Source organism: Malaclemys terrapin, chromosome 3 (genome assembly GCF_027887155.1).
Source record: "Malaclemys terrapin pileata isolate rMalTer1 chromosome 3, rMalTer1.hap1, whole genome shotgun sequence".
Taxonomy (NCBI): domain Eukaryota; kingdom Metazoa; phylum Chordata; order Testudines; family Emydidae; genus Malaclemys; species Malaclemys terrapin.
The window spans coordinates 54,816,095-54,832,063 of NC_071507.1; the positions used below are offsets into that span (position 1 = coordinate 54,816,095).

The 15,969-nt window shown below is 53.0% G+C and overlaps 1 protein-coding gene across 1 annotated transcript in view; it reads left to right on the forward strand.

Moving 5' to 3' along the window:
• The first annotated feature begins 1,635 nt into the window (after nucleotides 1-1,635).
• Nucleotides 1,636-15,969, forward strand: part of GALNT14 (polypeptide N-acetylgalactosaminyltransferase 14) — a 193,982-nt gene continuing 179,648 nt past the window's right edge. Inside the window, exon 1 of the mRNA XM_054023906.1 lies at nucleotides 1,636-1,880. Within this exon, the coding sequence (XP_053879881.1) occupies nucleotides 1,755-1,880 (126 nt within the window). The 5' untranslated portion in view covers nucleotides 1,636-1,754. The remainder of the gene's footprint in view (nucleotides 1,881-15,969) is intronic.

The window sequence follows — 15,969 nt, forward strand, 5'->3', positions numbered from 1 at the left end:
CTTATCTCTGATTCCTTCCATATGTTGCTTTATGCATGGGTTCCTGTTTTTATAGGGTTTTGTTCTATAGCTTTTATACTAACACAAGTGCTTCACATCTGCTCTGATGTCTAATTTATTCCATCTTCTCTGGCAGGGGAAGGGTCGGCTTACTCACTTCTGGCCAAGGTTAGTAATGGAAAAATGGTTCTGAAATGTGACTTTGTTGTGTTTACTATTGTCTTTCTAGTAGTGTGTGTGATCCCAACTGAGCTCCAATTCCAATATTCTATCTTAAGCCCTTACTCTGTAAATTGTTCACTGCAGGTAACCCCCTTTATCTCTACACAGAGCCCTATTGAAGTCATTGGGACTCTGGCTGAGTGCAGATATCCTATACCAGGGAACCACTTGCAGGAGCAGGGCCTTAGCCTTGGGCTTGTTCAGCCTGAAACATGCTCCATCAATGTGAAGTGACCTACCCCCACTGACCACAACCTACCCTGCTAGTGTCTTTCAACTGCTCACTTGCAGGTACCAGGGACCAGGGCTGGTGGTTTAACAACAGCAGATCTGCCCTGCCCACCACACTTATGCACCTGACGTTGTTAATGAGAGCTCAGTAAAAGAACCTCTGGTTCCAGGTTGGTAACTTTTAGGAAACATTCTGATTCTCACAAGCTGTTGACTTTAGTGCTGTAATCTTCAAGGAAACACGCCCCCCTCCCCACCATTGAAATACCCCCCCCCTTTAAAAACCCTAAATCACCCTAGGCAGGAGGGTGGCCACAGGCTATCACCCATGAACGAGAAGGCTACTCGCACACAGACAACCTGATTCTCCTCTTATTCAGCACACCAACCTCAGGCAGGCGGTAGCTCCACCGCCTTTCCTGGAGTTACCCGGGTGCAGGAAGCGGAGAATCGGGCGCACTGTAATGGGCAGAGTGACCCTGCTGGAGTGTAAATCTCCTGCCCCTGGAAGTAGCCCCTTTCCCATGGTGGGCTGCGAGCAGCGCCGTGCACAGCACTGGCCGGGCGGCCTGGCACGAGCCGGTCAGCTCAAGCTTGCAGTGAGAGGCTGCCTGGCTGCAGGTTGCCCCTGCCCCGGAGACTTGAGCCAAACCTGGAGGCTTCCCGCTCAGCTCGGAAGTGCTGGAAAGTTGCAGGGCCCCCGCCCCGCAGCCCGGTTCGCCAGCAGCTCCCGCGGCCGGTGGGCTCGGAGCTTTTCCTATCCCCGATCTCCCCGGACCCGCCCCGCTCCGCAGCGGAGCCTTGCCCCAGAGCCGAGCGCTCGCCCCGAGCCGCAGGGCCCGGCCCAGCGGCCGCAGAACCCGGAGGGCTGAGCCGGTGTGATCCCGGCGGCGCTGGGGGAAGGAGCCGTGGCTGGCAGCGGCAGCGCCTCCCCCTGCTCCCGCGGGGCTGCCAGCCAGGGTGACACCGTCAGAGACACACCGACACCTTCCTGCCTCCCGGGGAGCCTGACACTGTCTGGCGCCGCAGCTCCCTGGGTGAGCCGCTGCCGCTTTGAGCCAGCCTCTCCCTCCCCGCTCCCCAGCCCTCTCCACCCCCGGTACCTCCTCCTCCCCCGCCCCGCGCAGCGCCCAGCCCGGGGCTCGCCGCTCTCTGTCTCCGCCCAGGCTCGGAGCAGCCCCCGCTCCAGCCATGCCCCGCGCAGGGGAAGCAGCCCGCTGGTAGTGCTCCCCCCGCCCGCCCGCCGCGAGGGTGCCAGCCCCTCTGCCCCGCGCCTCGCCGCCAGGCGGGACTTTTGAGCGATGAGACGGCCGAGTCGCCGGCTGGCTTTGTCTCTCTTGGGGATCCTGTGGATCGCTGCTCTCCTCTTCTTCTTGGGGGCGAGGAGGAGACTGGAGGTGGCAGGACCCGAAGGGCAGACGCCAAAGGTAACGAGCACCCGCTTCTCTTCGGGGACTGGTGGCTGGGGTCCAGCCCGGATCGGCGCGAGGGGGCTTTGCAAGAGCAGTGTGGTGTGCCCCGCTGTCCCGCGGGCTACAGCCCCAGCAAGTGGCCGCGGGGAAATGCCCCGAGCACACGTGCAGCTTTGGGAACAGTCACATGTGGGAGAACCGCTTGGTTCGGTGCCCGTCCTGCCCCTGTGCTCATGCTGTACGCCAGGCTTGGGGAACTGGGTGCCAACTTCTTTGCAACAGTTTCACAGTCAAGTCCTTTAGGCTCTTACTTCCCTTAGAGAAGGCAACCAAACCAGGGCGTGATGCACTGAGAGCACCATCACCAGTGGCTTACATTTGTCCATTAAGCCCCTGCCACCATCTCTTCCTGCTCCCCCAAGGGGTTTGAATGTGTGTAGGGCTGGAGGAACGAACAGGATTGTACGGCAGCCTAGCGATAGCCCAAAGGCAAGCAGCGTTTGCTGTGATGGGACTGGAGATTAGCTCGCTGGTTTCCTTGCAATCTGCGGGACTTTTGCCCGTGTAAAACCTGGAGGATATGACCCGACCTGAGCATTCGGGCATTTGTGAACGCTGAGATAAGGACCCCGTAAGACATGTTTGGGAGCGGGGTGGGCGCCAGAAAGCCCCTCCCAGATTGCTCCCTCTCCAGAGGTTTTGCAGTTGTATAAAGTACATACAGCAAGTATTTTCTCGTCTTCGCTATTTGCTTAATTCCTTTCTCCGAGTCAGATTAGTGGCGCCTATTGCTGCCTCTGAGAGTTTTTAATCTGTGTATTGTCTGCTCAGGATGGACCCGATTCTCCTCTTGCTTACCCTAGCTAGCTTTATATCAGTGTAACTTCATTGCTCTCGATGAAATTACTCCTGATTTATACCAATGTGTGTGAGTCAGATCAGAATCCTGCCCCACATTCATAGAATCATAGACTTTAAGGTCAGAAGGGACCATTATGATCGTCTAGTCTGACCTCCTGCACAAGGCAGGCCACAGAATCTCTCCCACCCACTCATGTATCAAACCCCTAACCTATGTCTGAACTACTGAAGTCCTCAAATCCTGGTTTAAAGACTTCAAGGTGCCGAGAATCCTCCAGCAAGTGACCCTTGCCCCACCCTACAGAGGAAGTAAAAAAAAAAAAAAAAAAACCACACACCAGGGCCTCTGCCAATCTGCCCTGGAGGAAAATTCCTTCCCGACCCCAAATATGGCGATCAGCTAAACCCTGAGCACGTGGGCAAGACTCACCAGCCAGACACCTAGGAAAGAATTCTCTGTAGTAACTCAGATCCCACCCCATCTAACATCCCATCACAGGCTATTGGGCATATTTACCCCTAATAGTCAAAGACCAATTAATTGCCAAAATTAGGCTATCCCATCATACCATCCCCTCCATAAATTTATCAAGCTTAGTCTTGAAGCCAGATATGTCTTTTGCCCCCACTGCTCCCCTTGGAAGGCTGTTCCAGAACTTCACTCCTCTGATGGTTAGAAACCTTCATCTAATTTCAAGTCTAAACTTCCTGATGGCCAGTTGTATACATTTGTTCTTGTGTCCACATTGGTACTGAGCTTAAATAATTCCTCTCCCTCCCTGGTATTTATCCCTCTGATATTATGGAGAGCAATCACATCTCCCCTTAGCCTTCTTTTGGTTAAGCTAAACAAGCCAAGCTCTTTGAGTCTCCTTTCATAAGACAGGTTTTCCATTCCTCGGATCATCTTAGTAGATGTACCTGTTCCAGTTTGAATTCATCCTTCTTAAACATGGGAGACCAGAATTGCACACAGTATTCCAGATGAGGTCTCCCCAGTGCCTTGTATAACGATACTAACACCTCCTTATCGCTACTGGAAATACCTCGCCTGATGCATCCCAAGACCAGATTAGGTTTTTTCGTGGCCATATCTCATTTGCAGCTCATAGTCATCCTGTGATCAACCAATACTCCGAGGTTCTTCTCCTCCTCTGTTACTTCCAACTGATGCGTCCTCAGTTTATAATAAAAATTCTTGTTATTAATCCCTAAGTGCATGACCTTGCACTTTTCACTATTAAATTTCATCTTGTTACTATTACTCCAGTTTACAAAGTCATCCAGATCTTCCTGTATCATATCCCGGTCCTTCTCTGTATTGGCAATACCTCCCAGCTTTGTGTCATTAGCACATTCCCACTTTTTGTGCCAAGGTCAGTAATAAAAAGATTAAATAAGATTGGTCCCAAAACCGATCCCTGAGGAACTCCACTAGTAACCTCCCTCCAGCCTGACAGTTCACCTTTCAGTATGACCCGTTGTAGTCTCCCCTTTAACCAGTTCCTTATCCACCTTTCAATTTTCATATTGATCCCTATCTTTTCCAATTTAGCTAATAATTCCCCATGTGGAACTGTATCAAATGCCTTACTGAAATCGAGGTAAATTAGATCAACTGCATTCTTGCTTCAATTCCTGTTATTGGTTGGATGCCTTCTCTGAAGTTCATGCCACCTTGTCAGTGTCTGAAACCACTGTACTCAGCCTTGTAGCCCTTAGCTGTTCTGTTGGCCTTGGGAATTAAAGTATTCTCTCAGAATGCCAGCCTATGTTTCTATGATCTTTTTGACTAACCAAGATTCTCAAGTCCATGTATAATTTTTTCTGTCTGCTGTGTCATCTTCATTCCTATGCTACTTGTTTTTATATGCTGACTGTAACTGCGCTCGGTGTTCCAAATATGACCTCACCAGGCCTTACCACGGCTAGATAGTTTTATCATGCTCTAGTTTTCTGCTTATACGATCTGTGCCAAAAGTTTTAACGTCTCTATCCACTCCCTTTTCCCTATATCAGTCTCAAGTTTAATATTTGCCTGTTAGAGGTATATAGACTTTTCTTGTTATTTGGTTTGCTGTGAGCACACTACCTTGTACTCTAAATTTAAAATAGTAATTGAATTGAATGCTCTGGATAGCTCTGTGCTTGGTGTATAACTAAATTGGTAAGAAAATGATGCACTCAGCATAGTAATGAATACAACTTTGCACACTTGTAATGGTCGTCATCACTAATGACTGGAGCTCCAGAGCTAAAAGCATGAGTCTCTCTAGTGTGAAATGAGCTAAGGCCCCAATTCAGCAAAGCATTTCAGCATGTGCTTAAATCCACCCCTATTCAGCAAAGCGCACTGGGACTTAGCACATACTTAACTTCGGGCATGTGTTTATGTGGAGTACAGATGGGCTGCTGAATCCGGGCCAAGTCCCCTAGCAGGCTATTATAGCAGACCTGTGTCTTCTGTGGATCAGGCACAAAGGGGGACATGTAGCACACAAGGAGAGCTGTTTACACTGTCAGTTTTCATCTGTGGATTTCTAAGCACTTGATAAACAATAAGTGAATGATCCTCACAACCCTCCTCTGAGGTAGGCATGACTATACCCATTTTAAAGACAGAGAAGTACACAGAGAGAATTTAATGGACTTGTCCATCATGGTGAGTCCGTGGCAGAGCCGCAGATGCCATCAACTGGTTTAAATCACTACACTTATGTAGTTAAACAAAAAAGTCGGGATCCTAATATGAATATAAATATTTCAATGAAATTGGTTTTTGTCTCAGTGAAAGCTAGGGTGACCAGATAGCAAGTGTGAAAAATCGGGGGTAATAGGAGCCTATAGAAGAATATCGGGACTGTCCCTATAAAACCAGGACATCTGGTCACCCCAGAGAAAGCAGTTTCCGGTTGGACTTGAGCATTCCCTTGCAGTGTCTGAGCCCAAAGAACAGCACTGTACAGTACATGAGACTGCAACCTGCAACTTACTTTAAACAGAAACTGAAACTGACCAGTTTAGTTTCACAGTCCAAACTTCATGAAATGCAAAAAGTACACAAGCTGCATAAACCAGGAACTTTTTCAAAATTCTTTCCATTTTAATAACCTATGGTGGTACTAACATTGGTAAAGAACTGACTGTTTGAAATACATGGGACCAGATTCTGATTTTAATTATACCACTGTACATCTAGAGTGACTTGGTCGAAATCCAAAGCCAATAACGTTAACGGGGATCTTAAAGGGCTTTGGATCAGGCCTTCACTCCAGATTTACACCAGTGTAACTGAGATTGGCATCTGGCCCATGATTTTTATATGAGCTGTGTCTGTGTAAGCTATTCCTCACAAATGGCTATGTATATGCTAACTCTGGAACTTTAAATCCAAATCACTGATTACAAAATTCTTAAATTGGTAAAAATACATTGGTTTTCATGTGGCAAAAGTCACTGGTTTTTCATGCTTTTTTTCAAACAAAAATGACTGAATGGATTTTTTCAGGCTTTCCATAATCTCACCTATCTAGGATGGGAGAATGAGCTTGTGCAATTTCAGGCCCAAAGATCATTTTTGTGGGGGAAGGTAATAAGTCACTGGAAACAGAGGTTTAGAATGAAAGTGCTCTCTTAACCATAACTATCCCTTTGGGTAAATAGGCTTGTATTGAAAATGCACTCTTCAAAACTGCAAAATAAAAACTCACTTGTCAGCCATGATGTACTGTATTCTCCTTCAAATGAACCTTTTTACCTAACAACAGTTGCAATAGAATTGATTCTTCATTTTACAGCCCACTTTGAATATCCACAGAACACATACAGATGTAGTTCTCCCCTGCTCTTTGGACGGCTAACCTTGTTACTGGCCTGATCCTGTTCCTATTGAAGTCAAGGGTAATTTCCTCATGACTACAGGATCAGGCCCTACATTTCTAAGTTACACCTGCCAAGTTGCCATAACTCCAGAAATCTGACAGCTGAAATTGCCTCTCCTTCATTTCCTCTGAATTTTCCATCAAAACAGTTGCATCCCCCTGAGATTCATAGAGTACAGATTCATTTTTTAGTGCATTACATTTTTGGCTTCGGAAACTACTTTTGAGTAATATGAAATATGAGCTAGTTGTGAGAAAAGGAACATGATGTCACTTCATTTAACCCCTCTTAAGGGATCCAAATCTGGTTTCATATATATGCATCAAAGCCAGTGAAGCAGCAATAAAGGGAGAACAGGTGATTGGGCATAGGACAGTACAATCCTCTGGCCACGAGGTTATGTACTTTGGATTCTGGCTAGCTGCTAACCCAGTAGCAAGCAATACTTTTGAAATATGCAGATAGTTCCTCCTTACCCTCTCCAACTTCCTAGAAGGAGCTCATATTGTAATGGCAGAAACATCATTTGTAAAATAATGGGATAAACTGGATGTGCCACTCCTAATGGAGAAATGAGGTGTTTCCATTCATCAACCTCCATGGCAAAGCATTCCTGATCTACACTGGTGAGAAGAGCATTGTGGTGGGGCGATTACCCCACACCTAGAGAGACTGGGCTGCGGCAGGCCTAGGCGCCTGCGTAGACGCGCGGCCAATCAGGAGAGGGCTTACTGGGAGCCAATAGGAAGACAGATTGGAGCCAGCCAATCAGAGCCCGGCTTAGCCATATAAAAGGCTGCCCAGAGCAGGAGCAGTCAGTCTGTCCCAGGCCTTCAGAGGGGAAGGTCTGTCTCTGGAGCTGGGAGGCCAGCACCACGGACAGCGCAGTGCAGGCCTGCCTGAGAGAGTGGGAGAAGGCCCTACTCCATAGCCTGCTAGGCGGCAGGCCTGGGAGGAGGAGGCCTACCGTAGTGAAGGGCTGTTGGGGAAGCGGTCCAGAGGGGTAGTTAGAGGAGTAAGGAGTAGGAGGACAGTGAGACTGTCACACGAGGGCCTCTGGACCGGGACTCAGAGTAGTGGGTGGGCCTGAGTCCCCCCCCCCTTTTTCCCCCTTTGTTTGCTGTGCTACCCCGCGCACAGCCACAGGCCGCAGGGAGCGGCCGGTCAGAACCACACCAGGTCCTGGACTGCGAGGATCGGACTTGAGGGTGTGGCACTGTTGTTTAACACCCCCCCCCCCTTTGGAAGGGGGTGTGATTGGACAGAGGGACACTGTCGGAGGGCAGTGCTCCGGAAGAGGACGCCGATGTCGGGAGCAACGCAAGTCCGTGCCCCCCACAGAGGCGCGACGACAGGCGGAACGCCACCCAGGGAGGGCGCTCTACTGGCACAAAACTAATTCCCCGAAGCGGCCAGGAGGAGGCGCCACAGCGGTGAGCTACCGACCCTGTGACACGTGGTGGAGAATGCGGGCATAGCGGTCCGCCCCTGAGACGAGGGGTCAGCGCCAAGACTGCGGACTATTGCCCAGAACAGTGTCTTGCGCAGACAGACGGTCGACCCGGATTGTGGGTACAGACCCGGACCCACCAAAGGGGTCCAGATTGAGGGGATTGAACCGGGAGTAACCCGCTGAACCCCAACATGGAGGCTGAGAAGTTACTAAAATGGCTGCTAGAGAAGCAGCAAGAGCAGTCGGCCCAGCAGCACCAGCAGCAGATGCAAATGCTGCAGCAAATGACCACTCAGCAGCAGCTGCTGATGACTCAGCACCAAGAGAATCAGCAGCAGCTCCTCCGAGAGTTGGCCACCCAGCAGCGGGTGCAGCAGGAACATTTGGTGCAACAGATGGCCGCACTGTTACGGCCGGCAGGAGGCACCCCTGCCGCCCCCATGGGAACCGGACTGGGGGATACCCCAGGGACCCTACCGATACGCCTCACCAAGATGGGGCCCGAGGATGACCCAGAGGCCTATCTGGTCACATTTGAACGGGTGGCGACTGCTGCCCGGTGGCCCTCAGAACATTGGGCCACGTTACTAGCCCCTTATTTGACGGGGCAGGCTCAGGCCGCATATCGGAGCCTCGACCCCCGGGAAGCACTCGAGTACGCCCGAGTCAAGGCGGCCATCCTAGATCATACCGGCATTAGCCCAGAGACCTACCGACAGCGTCTCCGTAAAGAACAGTATCCCCCGGGGGCCCGACCCCGCGCCGTGGCCCAACGCATCCGGGACCACTGCTGGAGATGGTTGGACCCAGAGGGCCTGACGGGACCCCAGGTGGCGGAGCTGGTAGCCTTAGAGCAGTTCACCCAGATCCTACCCCCGGGAGGGAGGGCCTGGGTGCGACGGCATCGACCGGCCACCCTCTCCGCAGCAGTGGCCTTAATGGAGGACTACTTATCCGCCGAGGGGGCAGAGGCACCACCCCAAGCAGCCGAGAGCCTTGGTCGCAAGGGCGGTGCAGAGAAGGGGAATCCTCATGGGGCGGGAGCCTCTGGACCACTGGCAGGCAACAGCCATCGCCACCCGAGACCTTCCAACCCTGAACCCCGACCCAAGTTATTGCCGGTGGCGACTCGAAGGGAGCAACAGCCCCCGGAGCGAACAGGCCCCCCCGGAGGACGCCCAAGCCCGGCCGAAACCCGAGAGAGGTGCTGGGGCTGCGGTCAAGAGGGACATTTCCGGCGAGATTGCCCTTTTTTGTACTGCAGCTACGGGCAGGCCTGGATGGCCGGACAACGGGCACGGCAGAAAGGGGTAGGAAAATTGATAGTCCCGGTCCAGGTTGAAGGGAACCACACCAATGCCCTTGTAGATTCGGGGTGTAGTCAGACCCTCATACGAGAGGGGCTGGTCCCGAACCTCAATCTTTCGGGGCCCCCGATCTACCTGCAGTGTGTGCATGGAGACATCCGCCAGTATCCCACAGCCTGGGTCAAGATGCGAGTAGGCGGCCGAGAGGAGGGTCTCCGAGTAGGAGTGGCCCCTAGGCTGGCTTACCCGGTGGTGTTGGGACGAGATTGGCCCGGCTTCGGAGAGGTCCTCCTAAGATATCAGCCACCCAAGCCCCGACCAGACAGGACTATAGTACCGGGAACGGGGCTGCTGGGGAGCAGGCTAAGGGATGACCCCGGCGAGGGGACCTCCTCGACGGCAGAGACCCCTGCGAGTTGTCCGGGAGACAGACCCCGTTCGGTGGAGGACGCCCGGGTAGAGTTAGAGCGCGACGGGGACTTCTTACGTGAGCAACGGGAAGACCCAACCCTAAGCCGAGCCTGGGAACAAGCCACCAACCCTGCTGTTGAGGGGGACGGGACGGTACGGACTCTGCAGGGCCCCCGCTTTGAGGTATGGCAGGACCGCCTGTACCGAATAGCGCAGGAACCCCAGACCCGTGAGACGTTCCGCCAGCTGTTGGTCCCCCGGAGACTGCGAGCCGGCCTCCTCCACTTAGCCCACGCGAACCCTTGGGCTGGACACCTGGGACGCGAGAAGACCCTACAAAGGGTGGCCCGCCGGTTTTTCTGGCCAGGCATCCACCGGGAAGTGGCAGACTTTTGCGCCTCGTGCCCAGAATGCCAGCGAGCCGGACCGAAAGGGGTAGCTCCTGCACCCCTGGTACCCATGCCAGTCGTGGGGGTACCCTTTGAACGGATCGGGATGGACCTCGTCGGCCCCCTTGAGCGAAGCAAGACAGGGAACCGCTTTATACTAGTAGTCGTGGACTACGCCACACGCTATCCCGAAGCCGTGCCCCTAAAGACAGCGACGGCACCGACCATTGCGGGTGAACTAGTAAAGATTTTTGCCCGGGTGGGGATACCCGGTGAAATATTGACGGACCAGGGCACCAATGTGTCCTCCAAGTTAATAGCTGAGCTATGTCGCCTCCTCCATATCCGGACCCTCCGGACATCGGTGTACCACCCGCAGACCGATGGCTTGGTAGAGCGGTTCAACGGTACACTAAAAGCCATGTTGCGGAAGTTTGTGGAGGAGGACCTCTCACATTGGGACACCTTGTTGCCGGCCCTCTTGTTTGCGATAAGAGAGGTACCACAGGCCTCGACGGGGTTCTCGCCCTTCGAGCTCCTATACGGCAGGCAGCCCAGAGGAATACTGGACCTCCTGAAAGAGGAGTGGGAAGCACAGGAGACACGGGTCCTTGGGACCACACAATACGTGCTACAGCTCCGGGAGCGACTCCAAACGTTAGGGGCCTTCGCCCGTGAAAACCTGGAACGGGCCCAGGCAGGTCAGGAGCGCCTCTATAATCGAAGGGCAAGAGGGAGGAAGTTCGCCCCAGGCGATAGGGTGTTGCTGTTGCTGCCCTCTTCCGAGTCGAAGCTCCTGGCCAAATGGCAGGGTCCCTACGAAGTGATCCGACGAGTGGGACCAGTCGATTACGAGGTCAGACTACCTGGTCGACGCAAAGAGACCCGTATTTACCATATTAATCTCTTAAAGGCCTGGAAGACCCGGGAAGCCATGTTCATCGGCCCGTCCACCCCAGAGGCGGAACTTGGACCCCTAGCAGGAGATCTTCCCGACCCCGGACCGGCTGTAGTGGGGTCAGGCCTCGACCCCAGACAGAGAGGACAACTGCAACAGATGGTGGAGAAGTTCTCAGATGTATTATCGGCCCGCCCAGGCCGGACGACCCTAATGAGTCATCATATTGCCACAGACCCCGGGAAGAGAGTGACGGACAACCATCGACCGTTACCCAAGAAAATGTGGGACACCATCCGGCGGGAGGTGGAGACGATGTTGGAGATGGGAGTGGTAGAAGAATCGACGAGCGAGTGGCGAAGCCCTATCGTCTTAGTACCGAAGCCAGATGGGGCGACCCGGTTTTGTATCGACTTCAGAAAAGTCAACGCTATCTCTCGTTTTGATGCCTATCCAATGCCGAGAGTGGATGAACTGTTAGAGCGCCTCGGAGGAGCCAAGTACCTGTCAACTTTAGATTTAACTAAAGGATATTGGCAGATCCCACTGACGCCAAACTCCCGAGCAAAGACGGCCTTCCCTACGCCTTTCGGCCTCTTCCAGTTCGTAACCATGCCGTTCGGCTTGCACGGAGCCGCAGCCACGTTCCAACGCCTGATGAACAAGGTCCTCCAGCCCCACGACCAATACGCGGCGGCGTACATCGACGATATCGTGGTTTATAGCCTTGACTGGGAGAGCCATTTACACCACCTGGCAGCAGTGCTACAAGCCCTCAGGGCGGCCGGCCTAACAGCTAACCCGGCGAAATGTCACTTAGGCCAAGAAGAGGTGACCTACCTGGGATACACGGTAGGAGGGGGGAAACTAACACCCCTGATTAGCAAGGTACAAGCCCTCAGAGATGTACCCACTCCCACAACGAAGAAACAAGTGCGTCAGTTCTTGGGATTAGCTGGGTACTATCGTCGTTTTGTACCAGACTTCGCATCCATAGCCGCCCCCCTGTCAGATCTAACGAAGAACTCCCAGCCTCGACAGGTACAGTGGACTACACAATGCGAGCGAGCCTTTAACACACTCAAGGAACGGCTCACTCAAGAACCAGTACTACGGCACCCCGACTTCACGAAAGAGTTTATACTCCAAACAGACGCTTTGGAAGTCGGCCTGGGCGCAGTACTCTCCCAGGAAGTAGACGGGGAGGAACATCCTGTACTGTATTTAAGTCGGAAGCTGTTCCCCCGAGAAAGACACTTCTCAACAATAGAGAAAGAGGCCTTGGCGGTACGGTGGGCTATCGACGCCCTCCGTTACTATCTGTTAGGGAATAGTTTTAAATTAATCACGGATCACGCCCCTTTGCGATGGATCCACAGCATGAAAGACACGAATGCTAGAATTATGCGGTGGTACCTCGCCCTCCAGCCTTACAACTTCCAGGTGCTCCACCGACCGGGTAAGGCCCATACTAACGCCGATTTCTTCTCCAGGCTAGGGGAGGAGGGCGAAGAATCGGATCAAGGAGGGGGATCCTTAGCGCAGGGGGTGGTCCGTGAGGGGGCTGTCAGGCTCCCCCCCAACTGCCGAGGCCTTAAACAGTTAGCCCTGACGGCAGAGGATCCGTCACGCTTGTACGGGGTGTGTCTCAAATGCACAGAGAGTGCGAGAGGAGGGAACATACCCCAGCCTAGGCAGATGGCCGTGGGAGGAGAACCCTTGCGGGAAGCCCTGGTGGAGGACCAGCCCACACTCCTGGAACCGCCGAGGACTGCGACTTCTCCAGGTCAAGAGGGAGCCTCACTCTGGGGGGGACCAGCCGAGGCGGTGAACCACGAGACCTGTGGAGAATCAGGAGACCCGTGGGACACTCCAGCAGTGGAGCAGATAGGAGGCAGCTTAAGGGACGAGACGGACTGGTACATTGGACCCGGTAAGCCTCAGCGTGTTTCGGTGGGACCCCCCCGCTGAGACGGTGGATAAGCCGGGTTGCCCATAGGCAAAGACTAATTTCCGGAACTTTGGGGCCAGTAGGCCATAAGGCCCAGTGACAAGGGCTAAGTTTCTAGACTTTGAGCCGGTAAGCTGAGCCGCTGCGGGACAAAGATTGCTTTCCGTGCTCTAGGCCATTAGGCCGGTTAGGATAACCCCCCCCCCCCCCGGAGGGTTCTTAAGGGGGAGGGTGTGTGGTGGGGCGATTACCCCACACCTAGAGAGACTGGGCTGCGGCAGGCCTAGGCGCCTGCGTAGACGCGCGGCCAATCAGGAGAGGGCTTACTGGGAGCCAATAGGAAGACAGATTGGAGCCAGCCAATCAGAGCCCGGCTTAGCCATATAAAAGGCTGCCCAGAGCAGGAGCAGTCAGTCTGTCCCAGGCCTTCAGAGGGGAAGGTCTGTCTCCGGAGCTGGGAGGCCAGCACCACGGACAGCGCAGTGCAGGCCTGCCTGAGAGAGTGGGAGAAGGCCCTACTCCATAGCCTGCTAGGCGGCAGGCCTGGGAGGAGGAGGCCTACCGTAGTGAAGGGCTGTTGGGGAAGCGGTCCAGAGGGGTAGTTAGAGGAGTAAGGAGTAGGAGGACAGTGAGACTGTCACACGAGGGCCTCTGGACCGGGACTCAGAGTAGTGGGTGGGCCTGAGTCCCCCCCCCCCCTTTTTCCCCCTTTGTTTGCTGTGCTACCCCGCGCACAGCCACAGGCCGCAGGGAGCGGCCGGTCAGAACCACACCAGGTCCTGGACTGCGAGGATCGGACTTGAGGGTGTGGCACTGTTGTTTAACACCCCCCCCCCCTTTGGAAGGGGGTGTGATTGGACAGAGGGACACTGTCGGAGGGCAGTGCTCCGGAAGAGGACGCCGACGTCGGGAGCAACGCAAGTCCGTGCCCCCCACAGAGGCGCGACGACAGGCGGAACGCCACCCAGGGAGGGCGCTCTACTGGCACAAAACTAATTCCCCGAAGCGGCCAGGAGGAGGCGCCACAGTGGTGAGCTACCGACCCTGTGACAAGCATCCTAAGGAATCTAACCGAGTCTCTTACGTGGGAGTCCAGGACATTATCTCAGTGGCTAGGCTTTCCCTATGCTGATATTCTATTGGCTGAATGGATAAGAGCATGCTTGTTTTATTTTACCTGGTTTCACCGCCTCTTTCTTTCTTACTTTTATCTCCCTACACCACACTCTGAGGCTCCATCTACGCTGCAGCTGGGGCCAGACTTCCCAGTATGGGTAAACAGACACGCGCTAGCTCTGATTGAGCTAGTGCGCTAAAAATAGCAGCGTAGCTGGCGAAGCATGGGCCGCAGCTCGGGCTAGTCACCTGAGTACAAACCCGTGGAGTCCCTATGTATGTACTTGGGTGGCTAGTATGAGGCACCGCCTTTGCTACCCCTGGCTACAATGCGTATTTTTAGGGCACTAGCTCAAGCAGAGCTAGCGTATCTGTCTAGCCACACTGGGAAGCATGGTCCAAGCTGCAGTGTAAACGTAACTATTACCTTATTGATCCTCTCTCTGCTTCTTTCCTAGCCTTGCCCACTTTTCTTCTAGTCACTTTCTTCATTCCTTCCTAATTCAGAGCGTCACTGGCTAATGGCTGCATCAAGCCAGCCCTTTATCACATTCAGGAGCTGCCATGGAACATTTCCTCCATCCAAGGAAGGCCAGCCGTGCTTTACTCAAGCAGGGGACTTCTTGCTGAGGCCTTTATTTTAAGCAATAACCTCATAGTAACAATGGGGCACGGAATTAAAAATGTGTCCCACTCAAAGTTATAAGCGATGCCTCGCCTAGCTGGTTATTGAATGAAGTCCCGAGTCCATCCAGGCTGTTATTACTGTTGCCACTTGCATTTGCAAAGGACAGTTTGAATCTTATTTGCCTGGCTAAGGAAAACGTTCTTGTGCTTCTCTTCTGTTCTTTTTGGAGTCCCATCAAGCTGTGAAGGAAGGTGGGTGCGGCGAGCCCCGCTGGAATGGTGTGACTGTCTTCTAGTATCTGCTGTCTAGCAGGCACCTAATCAGGTGAGCCAGTTAGCAAGCAAGGGATTAGTAAAATTAATTCTGTCTGCTGGATGGTTTACGAGGGAGCAACTGTACAGCAGTTCTGTGTTTCTGATCAGCTGAGGTTCAGTGATTATATTCTTTACTTACAGAGCCTTTCATTTCAGGATCTCCAAGCACTTCACAAGCATTAATCAGTGCCAGTCAATCCCCCCTGCCCCTTCTGTTTTCCAGAGGAGCAAACTGAGGCCTTCAAAGGCGCTAAACATGTCCAGCACCCATTGACTCAAGGGAGAGAGAGTGGCTCAGCACCTTGGAAAATCAGGTCATCCATGACTTACCTAAAATCGCCTAGTGTGTCAGTGTCAGAGCTTGGAGCAGAATCCAGGAATTCTGAGTCCCTGCCCCTGTTCTAACCACTAGACAGCACTGCCTCCCTGTGTTTTATACAGGAGTTTTGTCTTTCTCTCATTTAAAAAAAACACACAGAAATTAATAACTTAATTAGATTAAGAAATAATGAGAGGAATTGAAATGCTGGATTAATTACAAGTAAATTCCCAGATTGGTTTGTGAGGAATACATGCAGTGGGCTCTGCTTAGTGGCACTGAGCTGGCAAACCAATTCCCAGTGCTTGTGCTGATGCTGGCAGTGGTCAGGTTTCCAGCTTGGTTGGCCTCTCACTTTCTGGGGCAGGCAAGGCTTGGGAGGGCTTTAAAAGGGAAAGAAGCCCCCTGTTACTCCTGCTGGTGTATGGATGAAGCATAGCTGATGGATTCTGGAGGAGATCAGGACCTTTATGAGTGGCGCTGAACCATCTGGACATTCCAGAAGACTCTCCAACTATCAAAAATAACAAGGCCTTGTTAATGTTATGGTAAGAAACATGGAATTAAAAACCTCC